At 38.7% G+C, this 18,946-nt stretch overlaps 2 protein-coding genes across 4 annotated transcripts; both read left to right on the top strand.

Moving 5' to 3' along the window:
- The first annotated feature begins 1,799 nt into the window (after positions 1 to 1,799).
- gjb9b (gap junction protein beta 9b) lies at positions 1,800 to 9,425 on the top strand. 3 transcript variants are annotated; one of them, XM_017694178.1, is made up of 3 exons: positions 1,800 to 1,921; positions 7,614 to 7,652; positions 8,043 to 9,425. In XM_017694178.1, the coding sequence occupies exon 3, from the start codon at positions 8,083 to 8,085 to the stop codon at positions 8,887 to 8,889; it is 807 nt and encodes a 268-aa protein (XP_017549667.1). In that variant the 5' UTR covers positions 1,800 to 1,921; positions 7,614 to 7,652; positions 8,043 to 8,082; the 3' UTR covers positions 8,890 to 9,425. The 3 variants fall into 3 exon arrangements, with proteins under 3 accessions (XP_017549667.1, XP_017549676.1, XP_017549684.1); XM_017694195.1 differs by lacking the exon at positions 1,800 to 1,921 and adding an exon at positions 3,730 to 4,203; XM_017694187.1 differs by lacking the exon at positions 7,614 to 7,652.
- A 1,139-nt stretch (positions 9,426 to 10,564) lies between these two features.
- pef1 (penta-EF-hand domain containing 1) lies at positions 10,565 to 18,709 on the top strand. Its single transcript, XM_017694169.2, has 5 exons — positions 10,565 to 10,677; positions 12,879 to 13,239; positions 14,221 to 14,376; positions 14,568 to 14,711; positions 17,674 to 18,709. The coding sequence occupies exons 1-5, from the start codon at positions 10,660 to 10,662 to the stop codon at positions 17,901 to 17,903; spliced, it is 909 nt and encodes a 302-aa protein (XP_017549658.1). The 5' UTR covers positions 10,565 to 10,659; the 3' UTR covers positions 17,904 to 18,709.
- Positions 18,710 to 18,946: the final 237 nt, after the last annotated feature.

The raw sequence follows: 18,946 nt of genomic DNA, 5'->3' as shown, positions 1-18,946 counted from the left end.
ACTGGTCTTTCAGTGTTTTGTGTTCACAAGGCTATTAAAGTTATCACTATAATTATGAATGATACATTAATGATACATCCATGATACTCTCACTGGAAGCTGACAAAAACTGGAAACTGCATTCACCCAATATAAATCATGTGAGTTCCATATTCAGATTCATGTGAACTATGCATTCACATGATGAAAATAATGTTACTGAATTGCTTGAAGTAATAAATATATGTTTATGAAGCTTTTGTTGTCTATTCGTATACAGTACCGTGCAAAGAGACCAACCTTCATTTCTTCAATTTCCATTTAAATGGCCATTGAGTGCAAAGTGATTTGTTTTCCAGCAGATATTTCTTTGGGCACTAGATATATAACAATCCATTTGAATAAGGAAGGGAAACTAACAACTGAGCAAGTCCTGATAGACCACCAAAACTGACACAATCACATAAACAGTACTTAAAGCTTTTATTTTTGAGAGATAGGAAAAAAATCAAGCTCCACTCTTCCTTCAGATCTGAAAATATTTCTGTCCATCCTTCCACTGTGGGAAGACAGCTCAACACTATGAGTCTGAAAGGAGGTAGAACTGTTAAGAAGGTCTTACCATGAAAAAGAAACAGATAAAAGGAAGAAAATTTGCTGATCAAACAAAAAAGCTGCGGCTGTTATCAGAATATAGGACTGGCCACCCCAGAGTCCAGACCACAACATCATTGACTGTGTTTGGGATTATTTGGATTGGAAGAAGCAGAAAATGCAACCAACATCTAAGACTTGTGGAGGTGTCGATATTATCCCTGCAGATTCCTTTGAAAAGAATGAAAGCAGGTCTTCTGAAAAGAATGTAATAAAGGCAAAAGTTTTGAAATTAAATAAAGTGAAGTATCATCTCTGACTTTTGCACCATGTAGCTGTAACAAAATGCACTGCTTTTTAAATGGATACATTCTGTCTTTAATGTCAAATTTGAGAAAATAAGATTAACCACATAAAACAACTACCTAAAATTAAATCTCTTAACAGCCCTGGTTCACATATTACCTATATGAAAAACATGTCTGTTGACTAAGGAGTATATTATACACAAGATAACAGAGCTTGCTGAGAAATGGGACAAATGATCTGACTTAGAGAACAAAAGCATTCCTTACAGTATGATAAGATGGATCAGGGTGAGAAACAATGAAACCATTTGGTGCTATTCTTTCTTTATGGTTGCCTTCGCTTTTGCTTCTGCAGACACTGTGGTGGATGGGCCAGTTATGGTATGATGTTAGTATAACAGCTCTTTCACTCTTTTCAATGGCCTACACTCCAAAAAGGTGGTTCTTCAAGGGTTCTTTAGTAAAGGGAATGGTTCTATCTACAAGTTTGACATCATAACAATAGAGGATCCCTGTTTGGTGCTATATAGAACCATTTTCAAAATGGGTTCTATATAGAAGCATCCAAAGCACCATTTCACCAAGCAAAGAACCATTTAAGCATGACATGGTTCTATATAGGGCTCATCATTCTAAACAGAATCATTGTCTTTACTAAGAGATGAACATAAGGTTGGGAGTACAACAGTAAATATAAAGAAAGGTTATTTTTGACCCCAATGAAGCACAATTTCAAGGTATAATTGTTGAAAAGAGTTTCTAAAATGGACAAATATACTTTAATTCACGTATGGTCGGTTATCATTTTGACGGACTTTTGACTTATGTGGTCTGTGACGTAAGTAAACACGCTGTCATGCTCTTCCCAGGTTGTCGAACAGGTTGTTGAAGCTTCCACCCACCTGGCCAGGGATTACAGGGAGGAATGCCTTTCTCAAACTTTGATATCCATTTAGTTAGTCTGGATCGCTAACAAACAGTGGAGCCTTATGAGCCTGCTATTTTTTAGTTTCTGTTACAAACACGGATAACTCAGAAAGGTAGGATTTCCACATTCTATATTTAGAAAATCAGCAAACGGTGAATCTTTTGCTTTCTAGTGTGTTTTGTTAGGTTGTGGAGCTGTTGCTATGTTGTGGCGTCTTGTGTCTGAGAGCAGAAAATGGATTATTTACAGACCTTTTGCCTCCAGCTTGGGAATCACTGTGAGGTGGTATCGAGAAGCAGGTTATGTTAGACAATGAGAACAGAAACCTGACCATTAACAGGCCTTCGTGAAGTTCTTATTCTTGTTTTCTTTTTTAATAGTGTGACTGAGAGCGCTGCATGTTGGTCAGAATAGGTAGAGTCTTAGCTCAGTGTTGGAAATGGATACCAAATGATAGCATCGTTAAGAAAGCATTCATGGAGGTTGTCTTTTGTAAAGTTTGGAACTGTGCCAGAACATCACAACAAAGTCTTTCGGCTTGCAGGTCCAGACTTGCATTTGCGCTTTGCACAGAATACCACACTTGTCTCTGTCACCATTCTAAAGAGACGCTTTCTCCAAAGGCTTTTAGGCACAGGAAGGAAAGAATAGTTATGCAGAGTTACCTCTTAAATTGTACATAATGTCCTGCAGCATGCCAGCAGACGCTAGTATGGACACAGTTACCATTGTGAATATTGGGCGTAGAATTGTTGTCAAGCGAAAACAAGGCGCAAACAAGGAGAAACCAATCCACCCTCCATCCATCCTTTCTGGTAAAGCAGAGGCAGCTCCAGCTCAGCTGCTGGGAAATCATTTGACAATGCAAGGTGGAGACAGCAGAATAGAAAGCAAGATGATTCAGAACTTGAGATGCATTCCACCTTGCCTTTGAGAAAAATTTTAATTGGATCCAGTATCCTTGATGTGTGTCATAAAATAAATAAATAAATAAAACAAAATAAAAATAAATAAAACAAAACAAAAATAAATAAAGGACTCAAGCATCTTTAAAAAAGTGAAAGGCGGAGAGGGAACAGTTTTTTTGTTTAGTTTTTTTTGACCTGGGTCTTCTTTAAGCATTGCTTTTACTGCCCTGTTGTTGATACACAATCACTTGACATTAAGTAAACAGCTTCTTACTGACTACTCACTTAAGAACAGTGCCCCTTTACTGTAAAGCTAAACCATGTTTGTGCAGTGGTTTCGCACGCAGGTTTGTGGTGAATACACCTGCGCACAGTTAGTGGAAATAAGAGCAGCTAATTTTGCTGTCATGCCTCAGAAAAAAATCTTGTAATGATACTGGAACAAGTTGCCCTCGAATGCTCGCAGTGATTATTACCTCAGTTTGAAATGGAAAGTCCCCCCCCCCCCTGTGATGGACTGGCGACCTGTCCAGGGTGTATCCTGCCTCTCGCCCAAAGACTGCTGGGATAGGCTCCAGCACCCCCCGCGACCCTGACGGAGAAGCGGTTTAGAAAATGGATGGATGGATGGATGGAAATGGAAAGTTTTACAAAATGTTCAATTTATATACCAAACCTTTACCAGTCTTTTACATTTATAAAAACTGTGTTATTCATCCAAATGGATCTGTTTTATACATTTATAAATAATAATTTAATTGTAAAGAACACTAAAATTCTTTTTTTAATTCTTTTTTTAAAAGTTTTGTAAACAATATTGAGTTTGTGTACATACATGTGTTACTGTCCACTTCATGTTAATAAGACAAAACATATTTGATAGTAAAATAGAAATGCAATTTTGTCTATAAAGAACATGAATGTTGTAATTATATTAATTAAATTGTGGCATTATGTAATGATATAGTGTTACTATTATTATTATTATTATTAGTAGTAGTAGTAGTAGTAGTAGTAGTAGTAGTTTTTATAATAAAGCCGATGAGGTGTGGATGTAATTCTGTCTCACCACAAGATGGCTAATCACTACCTTTAGTAAAGCTAGCATGCTAATGTGAGCTAGATAGTGAAACTCCAGTGAACAATATAGTGACTGGTGGAAATTTATGTAAATATTCATTTGGACATGGTGACCATATTTTAGTTCACAAAAAAGAGGACACTAGAGGACAGGACACAATGTGAAAACAAAGCCAAATCCTGGACATTTTAGACTATTTAGAAACTCCAATCAGATCAATTTTTCAGGTCCTGAAAAGAAGACATGTGCTGGAAAAGGAGGACGTATGGTTACGTGGAGGCGAAGTGGAAAAGTGTCCTGTGGTCTGTTAAATCAACATCTGAAATTCTTTTTGGAAATCATGGACACTGTGTCCTCTGGGCTAAAGACCATCAGCACACAATTCAAAAGCTAGCATCTGTGATGGTATGGGAGTGCATTAGTGCACATGACATGGGTGACATGCACCATTAATGCTCACCATGGGGGAAGGCACCATTAATGCTGAACAATATATACAGATTTTGGCAACATATGCTGCCATTCAGATGACATCTTTTTCTGGAAAGGCCTTGCTTATTTCAGCAAGACAGTGCCACACCACATTCTGCATATATTATAACAGCATTGCTCCATATTAAAAGTTTCCTGGTGCTAAACTGGCATGCCTGTAGTCCAGACCTGGCACCCACTGATAACACATGACATGTTATGAAACGAAAAATACGACAAAAGAGACCCCCAACTGTTGAGCAACTGGCAAACATGACCCCATCCCTACTGTTTTGCATGTTGCTGCCATCAAACTCAAAACAAACAATGACATTTCTCAGTTTTAGCATTTGGTATGTAGTTTTTGTACTATTTCCAATTAAATATAGGGTTTTATTGATCTGCACATCATTGCATTTTGTTTTAATTTATGTTTTGGACAGTGTCCAAATGTTTTTGGAAATGGGGTTGTATAATCTTAGATCACTACTGTCCAGTAACAAAAATTGATCAGTTGACCTAAAAAGATTTTCAGCAGAATAAATCCCAGAAATACAGACATCCAGAAGAAATTTCAGAATGCGTTTCATCCATTCAGTAAATGTGTTGAGTTTAGGTTTGGCCTTATCTTTTGGTTAGCAGGTAAAAAGAAGAGAGGAAGGAAATCTTAACCTGAAGGGGCGCTTCTTCCTCCAAGCCCCAAGTTACCCTAAAAATAAAGAGATGGTTATATTTTGCAGTTTTGGTGTGACTGTGGCTGTAACATATAATCCACATACAAGCTATAAATAAAAATGTAAACAGCACCATAAAGTTCTTAACTAACCTCTTAAACAGCAGGCTTGTTATTGAGGTATTTATCTTTTGAAATTGTATTATACAGTGATGGATTTCAAATGATTATTCATAGAATTCAGCAGCTGCCCAGTGGCATTTGTTGTGAGTTTTGAGTCTTCTACTCTTTTCTAAAATTAAGAAAACAAGTCAAAATTATGCTCCATGATAAACAGAATGATACATATATAGCAGTTTATATTGAAAATGGCTGGATTATTTCCATTAGATGTAATATTCATTAGCTGCTGTTAATTATTTGGTAACTACTATAAAACGACTATAATATTAAATATATAGAATTGAATATTATATAGTTGTGTTGCTGTAGCTTTGAGAGTGAGGAATAGAAATATGGGCCCATATATGAGCTTGTAGTTTCAAGAGTTAATAAGGCTAGAAATTTGTGCAGGAGGGTAAAACAAAGCCTGATGAAATGGAATTGTGCACTCAAGCAATGCAATGGTTTTTATGTTTCCAGTAAACGATAAATCTTAAATAGAATTGTTCATATGCTGGTTGGTGATTACGGCCTGATCCAGTATACAGGTCTCTTTATGCACAAGTGTGTGTGAAATCAGCAACAGATCATGTAGTGGAGGGCCCTGTGGGCTACAGAGCTTTGATACATCCATCATGAACAATTTACATCTCATTTCACAGACCTACTTTCTTAAAAAAGTCTGCTTCAAATGAATTGTAAACATTTTAGCCACAATAGATTTAGAATATGACTTTTACAAAGCATAACACTCTAAATATTTAAGATAGAAAAGACCATCACAGGTTAGATGATGTAACCAAAAAGTAAACATAGCTAAGCATCAAACCTTCCTTAATAAGAAATCAAAACCTTACCATTTCACCTCATTAGTCATCTAGAAGGAACCTTCATTATTTTGGCTTTCACTTAAGCGCTAATTGTTCCCATAGAAGCCAGTAGATTTCCAAGTAAGAGTGATTCTCCCGGGCTGTTTGCATTCTTTTATTTATTTATTCAGTGTCACAGCTGAAGAAAGATCTAATGAGAGATACAGAGATCATTTGGCATCATAAACAGCCATCCTCCACTCTCACTACTAAAACATTGTTTGAAATACATTCATTGCGCTCCTGCAATATTTTGTTAAATGGCTTAGAACACTACAGTTTTTTGTAGCATTGTAGCATGTAAACACTGTTAAAGTTTAAAAATGTGCTGTTCACAGTTCATACGGTCCATTTATAGAAACCAAGCTGCAAAACAACCTGACTTCCAGAGGAAAAATAAAAGAAATGATTTGATTTTTTTTTCTAATGTCACAGAACCAGCACATTTCTATATATCCACCCACTCAGTCTACAGTAGTTTAATTCACACTAAAGTTATAAGGAATGTTTCAGCCAGGACTGCTTTTTAAATGACATAGTAGTGTGCAGTATGGCCAGAAATGTATGTCACAGGATAATGAAAATCTCTGATCTCTGTTTTGGAATATATCACAGCATATACTTTTCTTCAAATAAAGCCATTTTAGATACTATATGCTGTATGTATGCTATACACCTATTTCTGTAGATTAACAGTAACCTTTTATTCTGGAATGTCCCTTAATTTTTAATAAGAGTTCCATCTGTACAGCCGCCTGCCTGCTGCCTTGTTTGATGCAGCTGATCAAGTTGGCCAGTTTCTCAGAGGAAACAATCACAGCAGTCAGCCTGGTGTCCATGTTAGGCCACAGCTAAACCAAAAAGACCACCATTCCTTTAAGTCCACTGCCTCAAAAACAAAGAAATGACTTCAAATACAACCGACTAGGCAGCAGGAGGTGATTGAGGGTCTCCTGCATTTTTCATTTCTGTGTTCAGCTACATTGCAAATGAGCATCACTCTCAGTGGACCCTGAGTTTAAATAAAGGTCGATCAATTGATTGATTGAAATGCGACTGATTCTTGCCATCCAGCTATACTGCCTACTAGAATGAGGCAAAATGCAGGACAGCCAATCATGAGTGGTCATTAAATATTTCAGTCTTAAAGGCACAGAAACAAAACAGGCTGTTTAATTCTAAATTATTCTTAATTCTGTTTTTGTATATAAAGCCAAGCAAACATAGCGGACTTCCAGAGGAAAAATAAAAGAAATGTGTTGGATGTGGACCTCTTAATGTGGATGATGTGGATCCAGAGGACAAGAGTTAACTGAAAATGATGGTGGTTACTGTGGTATGACATCATCTACATCTAAATTCAATAATTGGTTAATTAGGTATTCCCCTTCTGAATGTGAACATCACAGGGGTAATAATTTCATCATAGTTTCATTCTATGCCTATGTCATGGAACAAACCTAATTCACAGAAGTGTCTTGGTAGTTTAATGTTATACAGCACACAGCACAAGGGTCACTCAAGTCTAAATGTAGCTGTTAATAAGCTATTTGTCAAGTTACATAGTACGCAGCATTTAATCTCTCAGCCTAATTGGTTTGACAGAATTCATGATTTTGTAACGTGCTTCCATTCATCAGGGTTCATTCACCCTCACTGCTGTACCCGGCAAGAATTATGTAAGTACATCACAAAGCTACTGTGAATCTTAAAGGTGCTCAACAAATTGTAGCCACTGATTTAGAGGCTAATAAACTCATCTGCTAGCTAGTGTTGGTATACTGTGATTTGTCATCAAACTTTTTTCTTTGTTAAGGGAGTAAGGGAGTAACAGCTTTCCCCAAGCACTTGTCTTTCGAAATGTACTTGTACCTTCAATATACATTGTAAGAAATAGGGTTTCCTAGTCTTTAAACCTGGAAATCTCACCTTAGAAACTTCTGTAGCATTGCTGTAAGAGGCAAGTAGGTATGATTACAACAGATGTAGTGATGGTTTCATTTTTTATTTTGTCCATCGTGTCACTTTAAACAAATAATCTAAGTTAACTATGATCTTGTCTTGTGTAGGAGCTGCCTCAACTGGAAGTGAGCTGCTTTCCTCCCAAAGATGAACTGGGCAGGCCTGGAAGTCCTGCTTGGGGGAGTGAGCAAATACTCCACCGTTTTTGGCCGTGTCTGGCTCTCCGTGGTCTTCATATTCCGTATTCTGGTGTTCGTGGTGGCTGCACAGCCAGTGTGGGGAGATGAGACCAAAGATTTTGTGTGCAACACGGCCCAACCAGGCTGCAGCACTGTGTGCTACAACCACATTTTCCCCATCTCTCACGCACGTTTGTGGGCCCTACAGCTCATCATGGTAACTTGCCCATCTCTGCTGGTGGTGGCTCATGTCAAGTTTAGGGAACAGAAGAATCAGAAGTATACTCAGTCACACACTGGCAAATATCTGTACGCCAATCCAGGCAGGAAGCGTGGGGGCCTGTGGTACACATATCTGATCAACCTCATATTCAAAGCAGCTATTGATGGTGCCTTCCTCTACATCCTGTACTATGTCAATGATGGGTATGGCTTGCCCAGTCTGTCAAAGTGCAGCCTAAATCCTTGTCCCAATACGGTGGACTGCTTCATCTCCCGTCCAACTGAAAAGAGGATCTTTATTATCTTCATGGTCGTCTCCTCTGCTTTGTGCATCCTCATGTGTATCATTGAGATAATCTACCTGCTGTTCAAACGTTGTCACAAGTTGCTCCGTAAGCATCTGGACCAAGAGCACATGAAGTCCATTGACGAACATGAGCTGCGTGTTCTGCCTCAGTCTAGGGCTAAATACATTAGAGTGGACCCCACTGCCTCTTCCACTCAGAGCCTCGACAAGTTCATAAAGGAGTTGGCCATTTCTGAGATGAGTTAATACCACTAACCTTGTCTGGAACTGAACTTTTTCACATGAATAGCACTGTCACTGGGGCAGTACCCCCCTTGTCACTTGTCACTACCTTTAATCAGGGAACATAATTGTACCATAATCCATTGAAATTATATCTTCCAAGATGTATTGACTCTACATTTCCTGCCTCATCTGCAGCATTTTAATTTTATTTTTCTGTTTTACAACATTAGGTTATAAAAAGACACAAACATGTACTTTTCACCTGGGAAAAACTTATTAAAGGTACAGAGTTGGACCTTAAAACCACTGTTGTACATTTAAGGGGACATTTATATTGTCTGTCCCTTGATGGACAAAAATGTATCTGTAAGTTCTTAGAGCACTGTAAAACAATATCTCAGGAAATACGTAGCTATTTCCTGTAATAACTTTCTGTGAGGTATGCTTCAGACGTTCGGTTCCTATCACCACTATGTATCATGTTTCTTTCTTGACAAGTTTCTCTAAAATTGTGCATTTCACATCAACTATTCTAAATGACTGTGTTTACATCAAAATGATTTTGTGTATTTTTTTTTATTTTTTTAATCGGTGGAATTCCCCTTTAAGGAAAACATTTTACATGACTGTTTTTGTGTCACTGTCTCTCTGTCTGTTAAGAGTGTCCTCAGAAGGCCAAAGGATTTCTGTGGAGGATGACCTCATGTTGCCTAGGACCTCCATAGTAGTCTGCACTGTTATGTTATTCAAAAAAGCTTAATAATTTCTTTTTTCAGAGCTTCCATGTAGGCTACCTTGGAATGGAAGAGTTTAAGATGTAAGCTCCTGTTTCTTACTGAAGGAACCTACTGCCCTCTGGTGTACACACACATGAATCATAACTGGTATCCCTCTGAGACCTGATGAATGCCCAGTTGCTTCAGAAAGAGCCATAAAAAGCTGAATTCCTTCAAAGAAGCAGTAAACAAAGTTGAGGTTTGAATGAAGATCACCTTTTGATGGACATGTGAAATTTCGCCATCATGACAAAGTAATGGCTACAGGCTACTTTTTATATACTTTCACACAGACACATTGCCTAATAAACAGATAATGTTTTTTTATGGTTTACATGTCACTTCTCTGTGTGTATACATTATTTTAATGAATAGTTTTTATTTTGTTTATGTTATGTCGATTGTGTCACCTACTAAAAAACATTATTACTAAGCCTTCATACATTCAGAATCAGAATCACATCATTTTGCCAAGTATGTTATACATACAAAAAAAGTCTTGATGAATGCGTACATGTATGATGTTACATAATAAACAGACCAAACACACAGTTTTTAGCAAGTATTTTAGCAAGACACAAATACAATAAAAGCAGAATAAATAGAACAAAGAATAAGAAAGAATAAGAAAGAGCCAGTGGGAAAGGAGCTAAAGAGTTGTGGGAACACCTGTACACATGCAGTTCAGAAGCGATAACATAATAACATTCCTATGACTCATGATAATTCCTTCGTTCAGAGAGTTCAGAAATCAGAAGAACAAATGAAAAAATACAGAACCAGTAAATGATCTATTGTTTGAATAACCTTATACTATATACTCTATAAAGGCGTGTCTGCTGAGCATGACTCACGGTTTGGAGTTTCAGCAAGTTTCCATGATTTAACCAATTACAGAGGGAGCTGTGCTGCTCCGTTCATGACAAACAGTTAAATGAACCAATCCGGAGCAAGGGGCGGGTCTTAAGAACTCATTGGCTGGTATGCTGATGTCGGCTGGTATTCTCACAGCGAAATGAGTTACTACAGACAGGTATATGGGGTTCCGGGTTGGGACATTTTTGTCTTTTTAATTTTTTTTTCGCCTGTTGTTCGGTCTACTTTTAGTAGCGTTTATTGCATAAAACAGAGTTTGACCCCTGCAGAGACCGAAAGCAAGCTTAAACACTTAAACTAGGCAGTCTAAACAGTGGCTAGCTAGTTGTGTGTGCTAATGTAGCATGGTAGGACAGATCCTGAAATGAAAGGAAAATGAGAGGCTGTATATCGTTCGTGTAGCCATATTATCACGTGTAGAAATTAGTGTTTACACGTCTTCATTTGTCATTCACCTAACAAACGTTCGCCTGCTTGATTTCGTTTTTATTTCCTGCATTAGCTAATGTACACGCCGCAGCAGTGACTGAAGTAGTTAGCTTAGCCTGCCCTGCCCTGTGACTGTTTACTTCTAGGTGGAAATGCCATGACTCGGACACAGGTTATATCAGACGGCAATGTATACATTGTTGAGAAAAGAGTAGTTTAATCAACTCTTTTAGAGGTTAAATGCTAGCACTGTTATCCTAAAGACTGGTTAATAACGGAGATGTTTTGATTTACTTTCAATTAAAATACAGTGATCTTCCTTTTCCTTTTCATTAAGGTTAAGGGTGTCATTGGATATTCTTGGTTTTCGTGGATACATGCTAGTACTGTATCCCAAGACTTGATTAATACCTTTGTTTTATTTACAATTTATACTCTAGTTAAGGCTGCCTGTAGAGGTGAGCGATATGGCAAAATGCAATATCACAATACTTCAGGAAGTTTTTACAATTCATGATATGTCACAATATTAATGTTTTCTGACACTTGATAAGTTAGAAGATACAAAGTAGCTTCACATTTTAAAAATGCTATCAAAATCTATAAATGCAATTATTTGGATTCAATATTTCATTTACTGTACAGCACTAAATCTAATTAAACAGGATAAATTATGATCTCTTTATAATCATACATGCAGTTGGGATGTGTTTTTATGTACTGACAAAATCCACAATATGCTCAGAAAAGCGTGTGACATTGTGATGTCCTTTATCATGATGATGATAAATATTTTCATATTGCCCATCTCTAGCTGCCTGCCATTCAGCCAGTGAAAGGCAGTAACTTTGTTTTAAATTTTCCTCGATTAGGGTGCTGGAAATGACTTGAGTATAATGGTTATCCTAGGTTTAATCAACTTTAGCAGAGGTTAAATGCTAAAGCTTTTATCCTATGGATTAATTATACATTATAGGCGTGATCTTCCTCACTTAGGGTCCTGGTAAAGGCTTTGTGTTGTATTATTTTTAGTATGTTTTTATTTTCATTTTAGTTATACATTTACAGCATCTGGCAGACGCTCTTATCCAGAGCGACTTACAAGAAGTGCTTTGTCTTTCTAGAGAAAGTATCTTTGCTAGTTACCAATAGGTTAGAGAGAAAGACAGTCCAGAGCTCAGATACTGCTAGAAATAAAAGGTCACTGTTGATATCCAGAGACAAGGAAAGAGCTGAACACAGAACTCTGCCATGCAATGCAATACAATACAGTAAACTACAATACACAGTGCAATACAATAAAATACAATATATAAGTGCAGCACGATATATTGAAATCAGGATTTAATTCAGTGCTCATTTAAGTGCTGTGTAAAGAGATGTGTCTTCAGTCTGCGTTTGAAGACAGCAGGAGACTCTGCTGTACGGACAGCCAGTGGGAGTTCGTTACACCACTTGGGTGCCAGTACGGAGAAGAGTCTCAACGCTTGTCTTCCATGCACCTTAAAGGATGGCGGGTCAAGCCGAGCTGTACTCAAAGCTCGAAGGTCTCGTGGTACAGTTTGAGATTTCACCATTGCCATCAAGTAGGTAGGAGCTGGTCCATTTTTGGCTCTGTAGGCAAGCATTAGGGTTTTAAATCTTTTGCGTGCAGCTACAGGAAGCCAGTGAAGGAAGCACAGCAGTGGGGTGACGTAGCTGAACTTGGGGAGATTGAAGATGAATTTTTCATCTTATTGAAGACGAGTTATACTGTAGCAATAGTGTCATTTTACTTTTGTTTAACTCTGTGTTAAATAAATTATAGGCATATAAACTTGCCTTTCATTGCCTTCCTATTTCACTTAGACTAATTGGTCCAGTTAGTCATAACTAATTGGTGATGCTGCATGTTCAAGACCCTGAAGTAGATTTTTTTTTTTTGGACAGGGATATTCAGGACCAGGGGGTAACCCTCCCCAGCAACATCCAGGTGCCCCCTATGGAGGTGGTGTACAACCAGGTGGACCTGTTGGAGGACCCTATGGGGGTCCAGGTCCACATGCAGGTGCCCCATACGGTGGTGCACCAGCTGGACAATATGGAGGTGGTGCACCAGCTGGACAATATGGAGGTGCTGCACCTGGAGCACCCTATGGAGGCTATGGTGGCCCACCTGGTTCCAGTGGTCAGTTTGGACCTGCAGGTGGGGCACCTGGAGCACCTTATGGAGGGGGGCAAGCCCCAGGTGCCCCCTATGGAGGATATGGACAGCCTCATGGAGGACCATATGGCCAGCAGGTTCCGGGAGGTGAGAATAACTGTTGAGCAAAATAACGAACATGTTAAAAACTGTTGAGACTTCGTTCTTGTGTAACTAAATTTCATTTATAAATCAGGCACTCAGGTTGTTTGTTGACATGTCATGGTTTATTTTTCTCAACATAAAATTAGATATGCTCACCCTGTCATTATGATCACTCTGTTCTGGTCCTTGATCTGTCTTCCTAATTCTTCCACTTGTTCATCGGCATGGCAGACAGCAGATCCGGTCAGGCTGATGAAGTCTGTGTGTCAAGGTTATAGGCACAAAATGACACTCAGAGCCGCAGCCTTTCCATCATGTTTGGAGTGGCTTATGGCTGTGCACAAAACACAAAAAAATGGAATTTATGAAGGTTCTTCATCCCCTTTTACTGCAGCTGTGTCATCTGCTCCTCTCTGAATGAGTGATGACTGATGGGTGTTCAGGAACCTGGCAGCTGCAGCTTATACAGATCTGGTACAGGTTATGCCTGTAGCAGAATTAGAGTGATGGGCATGATAATGCTGCGTGACTATGTGTGAGAGACTGCAAGTTTTTATACAGTGTGGAGTGTGCAATATTGTCCCCTGTGGGGCTTTAGTCACAGGATGGCTTTTAAACAGAATCATTATCCTTCCCAAAGGGGGACACAGCCCATCTGGGCTTGTCCCAAACTGACACGTCTGTGTCTCTCTTGAGGCCAGAATGTGACAGGGGCATCGACTGTCATTTTACTGACATCTGAGTGTTTAATTCTTTTTAGCTCCTCCACATACTCTTATTAGCCTAGCCAGGTGTTCTTCTCGGGGTGTCAGATGACAGATATACCCTGTTTTTGGTGTGTTGTTCCTTATTCAGTAAACTGATAACTCCAGATTCAGCTGTAACAATATATTGAGCTGTTTTTGATGGCAACTTCAGTGATTCATTTGAGATCATATTGATTTTTGTTATGACAGTTTTCTTTAACTGACTTTGGTGTTTCAGGTAACATCCCACCAGGAGTTAACCCCGAGGCCTATCAGTGGTTTCAGTCTGTTGACACCGATCATAGTGGCTACATCAACCTTAAGGAGCTGAAGCAGGCCCTTGTCAACTCCAACAACTCAGCATTCAATGACGAGACTTGCCTGATGATGCTCAGTCAGTACTATCAAATTCTTATTGTCAATGCTGAATGGATGCTTTCACAGGCAGATAAACATAAGTTTAAGTTGACTGGATGGTTGGGAACTTTCCAGTAATACAGTAATACCATTAGATTCTGTGTGTGTGAAAATTGTTGAGAGATTGGGTTGTGTTTTGTTGTTATTTATTTATTTATTTCCTCCCAGATATGTTTGATAAGACCAAATCTGGGCGCATGGACGTATTTGGCTTCTCAGCACTCTGGATGTTCTTGCAGCAGTGGCGGGCACTGTTTAACCAGTTTGACCGTGACCGTTCAGGTTCCATCAACAGCAGTGAGATGCACCAAGGTGAGAGGTGAAAAAGGATAAAACGGGTGCAGAATTGAGAAAAACAATGGAGGATACAGAGTTGCTTTCACTCCATTTTCTCTGATTTCGGTCACTTGTAATTCCCACCCATCATTGCAAGGTTGTGTGGTAGATTTGAGTAGGGAGTAGGTCATGTTTCAAGTACTTGCAGCAGCTCTTGTTGAATAGATTCAGTCTGCAGTTTAGCAACCGCTGTTAATGGCTTTGAAGAGTGTTATGCTTTCTGCTAACTTATAGGAGGAACAACTAAATATTGTAAAACAAATCTAGATGCCACCCTGCTCTTCAAGTGATTTTAAGGGGTTTGAGGTCAAGGATATTCAAGTAATGACAGCTGGAATGGCTTGATTTACATTCCTCTAAGAACTTTTGGGACTATGTGGGGAAATTTGTGTATAACCCCAATTCCAATGAAGTTGGGACTTTATGTAAAACATAAATAATAACAGAATAAAATGATTTGCAAATCCTTTTCAACCTATATTCAATTAAATACACTACAAAGACAAGATATTTAATGTTCAAACGGATGAACCTCATTGTTTTTTGCAAATATTCACTCATTTTGAATTTGATGCCTGCAACACGTTCCAAAGAAGTTGGGACAGGGGCAACAAAAGACTGGGAAAGTTGAGGAATGCTCAAAAAACACCTGTTTGGAACATTCCACAGGTGAACAGGTTAATTGGAAACAGGTGAGTGTCATGATTGGGTATAAAGGGAGCATCCCTGAAAGGCTCAGTCGTTCACAAGCAAGGATGGGGCGAGGTTCACCACTTTGTAAACAACCGTTTAAAAACAATGTTTCTCAGCGTGCAATTGCAAGGAATTTGGGGATTTCATCATCTACAGTCCATAATGTCATCAAAAGATTGAGAGAATCTGGAGAAATCTCTGCAAGTAAGCGGCAAGGCAGAAAACCAACTTCATCCTTCAGGCAGCATTGCATTAAAAACCGACATCATTCTGTAACGGATATTACCACATGGGCTCAGGAACACAGTTCGTTGCTCCATCTACAAGTGCAAGTTAAGTCTGCCATGCAAAGCGAAAGCCATATATCAACAACACCCAGAAACGCCACCAGCTTCTCTGGGTCTAAGCTCATCTGAGATGGACTGACGCAAAGTGGAAAAGTGTCCTGTGGTCTGACGAGTCCACATTTCAAATTGTTTTTGGAAATCATGGACGTCGTGTCCTCCGGACCAAAGAGGAAAAGGACTGTCCGGATTGTTATCAGCGCAAAGTTCAAAAGCCAGCATCTCTGATGGTGTGGGGGTGTGTTAGTGCCCATGGCATGGGTAACTTGCACATCTGTGAAGACCCCATTAATGCTGAAAGGTACATACAGGTTTTGGAGCAACATTTGCTGCCATCCAAGCAACGTCTTGGAACAACGTAGTGTTCCAACAGCGTGGCGTCGTAGTAAAAGAGCGCGGCGGCTAGACTGGCCTGCCTGCAGTCCAGACCTGTCTCCCATTGAAAATGTGTGGCGCATTATGAAGCGCAAAATACGACAACGGAGACTCCGGACTGTTGAGCAACTGAAGTTGTACATCAAGCAAGAATGGGAAAGAATTCCACCTACAAAGCTTCAACAATTAGTGTCCTCAGTTCCCAAATGCTTACTGACTGTTGTTAAAAGGAAAGGTGTTGTAACACAGTGGTAAACACGCCCCTGTCCCAACTTCTTTGGAACGTGTTACAAGCATCAAATTCAAAATGAGTGAATATTTGCAAAAAACAATAAAGTTTATCCGTTTGAACATTAAATATCTTGTCTTTATAGTGTGTTCAACTGAATATAGGTTGAAAAGTATTTGCAAATCATCATATTCTGTTTTTATTTACGTTTTACACAACATCCCAACTTCATTGGAATTGGGGTTGTAGAAGAAATATCCATTCACTATGGATGGCCTGTGAACAGCCTTAAAGAACAAGTGGAAAACAGATCCTATAGATAAAAAAGGGTCATACTTTATTTGGATGGTCCCCTATAGATGCTCTACAGATAATTAAATCATTAACAAACTTTCTGGTCATATTCAGTTCATCATTAACAGCAGTATGTTTAGAGTTAGGAGTAGGTGTAGGTTTTGCCTTGAGGTTAAGGTTAGGGTTAAGGTTTAGGATACATTTAATAAACTCTTTCACATTGAACTTAGAAGTTTAATTGCATTTATAGGATATTTAGTTGAATGTTACTTAAAGATATACTAAGCATTTACAAAGCGTCTACAGTGGACCATCCAAATAAAGTGTTACCAAGAAATGTTATTATAGTATGACATGTTGGTCTTGTTATTTATTAGTTGCTATGCTTCATGATGAGCTTTCACAGTGGAGGCTGCTCTGGTGGACAGTCAAAGAAAGAAACTCTGTGCAAGAGCAAAAGGCTGTTTTTCTACTGGTTTTAGAATTTGTTAGATAGGCAAGGCATGTAAGGTTAGTTTGAGGCTATATTAGCCTTAATAATTGTTCTTACTGATACGTTTACATATTTAGTAGTAGTTTTTAATGTGTTTGAAAGGGTTATCCCCTCTGTTCCTGTTGAGGACTACCTCGAAAATGACAAAATAATCTAACACAAAGCTTACGCACTTCTGATTTAAGATTCCATTTTAGGTTAGCTGGGCAAGTCGGTAGTAGAATTAAGCCTAATCTTAATTCTTAATTCATAAATATTCTTATTTCTTGGCTGAATTGCAGAGCCAGTGGTGAATCAACACTAGGCTTATAGTTCATCTGAGTCTGTGAAAGTTCATGCATGTTATGTTGTGCCACAATTGGCTCACTAATAAGCGGTGTGAAATGGGCATGAAGGTTAGAAGAGGACCTGCAGAATACTGATAAACATGCTTAGCTATGTATTTCCTATGTTTGCAATTCTTTTTTGACCATCAGTGTACCATAATGTCAATCTATCTTCTTTCCTTAGCGCTCTCTCAGTTGGGTTATAACCTGAGCCCCCAGTTCCTTCAAAGCCTGGTGAGTCGCTTCACTGTCCGTGGCATGAGTAATGCCCTCCAGCTTGACCGCTTCATCCAGGTGTGCACCCAGCTTCAGAGCATGACCCAAGCCTTCCGTGAGAAGGACACCGCCATGACTGGCAACATACGCATGAGCTACGAGGACTTTCTGTCCAGCGCTATCACACGACTTATGTAAAGATTTGCATGAGAATTTCGTTAGATGGTTAGTGATTGCATCAGTGGAAGATGACCACTCGCTGTTGATGCCAAAGACCTAATTGGCATTCCATTTGCCACTGTGTAACCCCTGCAACAGTGCCTTCCACTGCAACTTACCTCACCTACCCCAGTTCTTGTATGTTTGCACTCCTACTGCTGGCCCTACTTTGTACAGGTCCGTAGTTATTACTTAATCTGTGTGATCGTTCTAATGTAAAATGCAAGTTGCAGAAACATTCTAACAAATAACATTTAATTATCCGCTTAAACTGGGATTGTGCCATAGATTGTTTGTACTAGAAATGGTACATGCAGGGTGCCTCTCTTGCTTTTTTATATTTAACTGCCTTATGGTTGAAATGCAAAAAGTGAAGTAGTTCAATCATGGGGTGAAGTTGCATTATTTTTTCTGTTGCCATTGTGCATCTTGTAGAGCACCTTTTTATGAATTGCATTATGGTATATTTTAGTTACATTTAATAATTGCTTAGCTTCTAAATTATGTATAAAACACATGCTCAATTAATCTAATAACCCATGAGCAGGATGCTTATGAGCTTAAACCTGGGCTAATTGTGACAAATGTTGATGTGTCAAAGCAATTTCACCGTGTATTTTTGTTATTGTTTTTTTTTTTGGTTGTTTGTTTTTATCAAGTGTCATTTAAAACATGTCAGACTCTTTTATCAGTAATGTAAAGACCAGTGTTATTTTTCTGCTTTGTGCCAAAATATTTATTCACCTGTTTTTCCAATAAAGGTGAATACGGGTTGGTTTACTGAAGAGGGGTTAATTTAATCTTGAGTATTTCTAAAATAAATAAATAATGAATTTCAGTATAGGGTCTCTAGAAAATTATTATAAGGTTATTATATCTGTCAAATAAAGACAGAAAAGTCTGAGCATATCATGTAATTCAAGTGGGCGCTGTGGCCTTCTGCAGCACTGCCAGAGAATTTGTAGAGAGGAAAATTGCCGTTCTGTAATGTTTAACAGGCTTGTCAAATGCTCAATGTATTC

Source organism: Pygocentrus nattereri, chromosome 27 (genome assembly GCF_015220715.1).
Source record: "Pygocentrus nattereri isolate fPygNat1 chromosome 27, fPygNat1.pri, whole genome shotgun sequence".
In the NCBI taxonomy this organism is placed as follows: Eukaryota; Metazoa; Chordata; class Actinopteri; order Characiformes; family Serrasalmidae; genus Pygocentrus; species Pygocentrus nattereri.
This window is presented reverse-complemented; position numbering and strand designations above follow the sequence as displayed.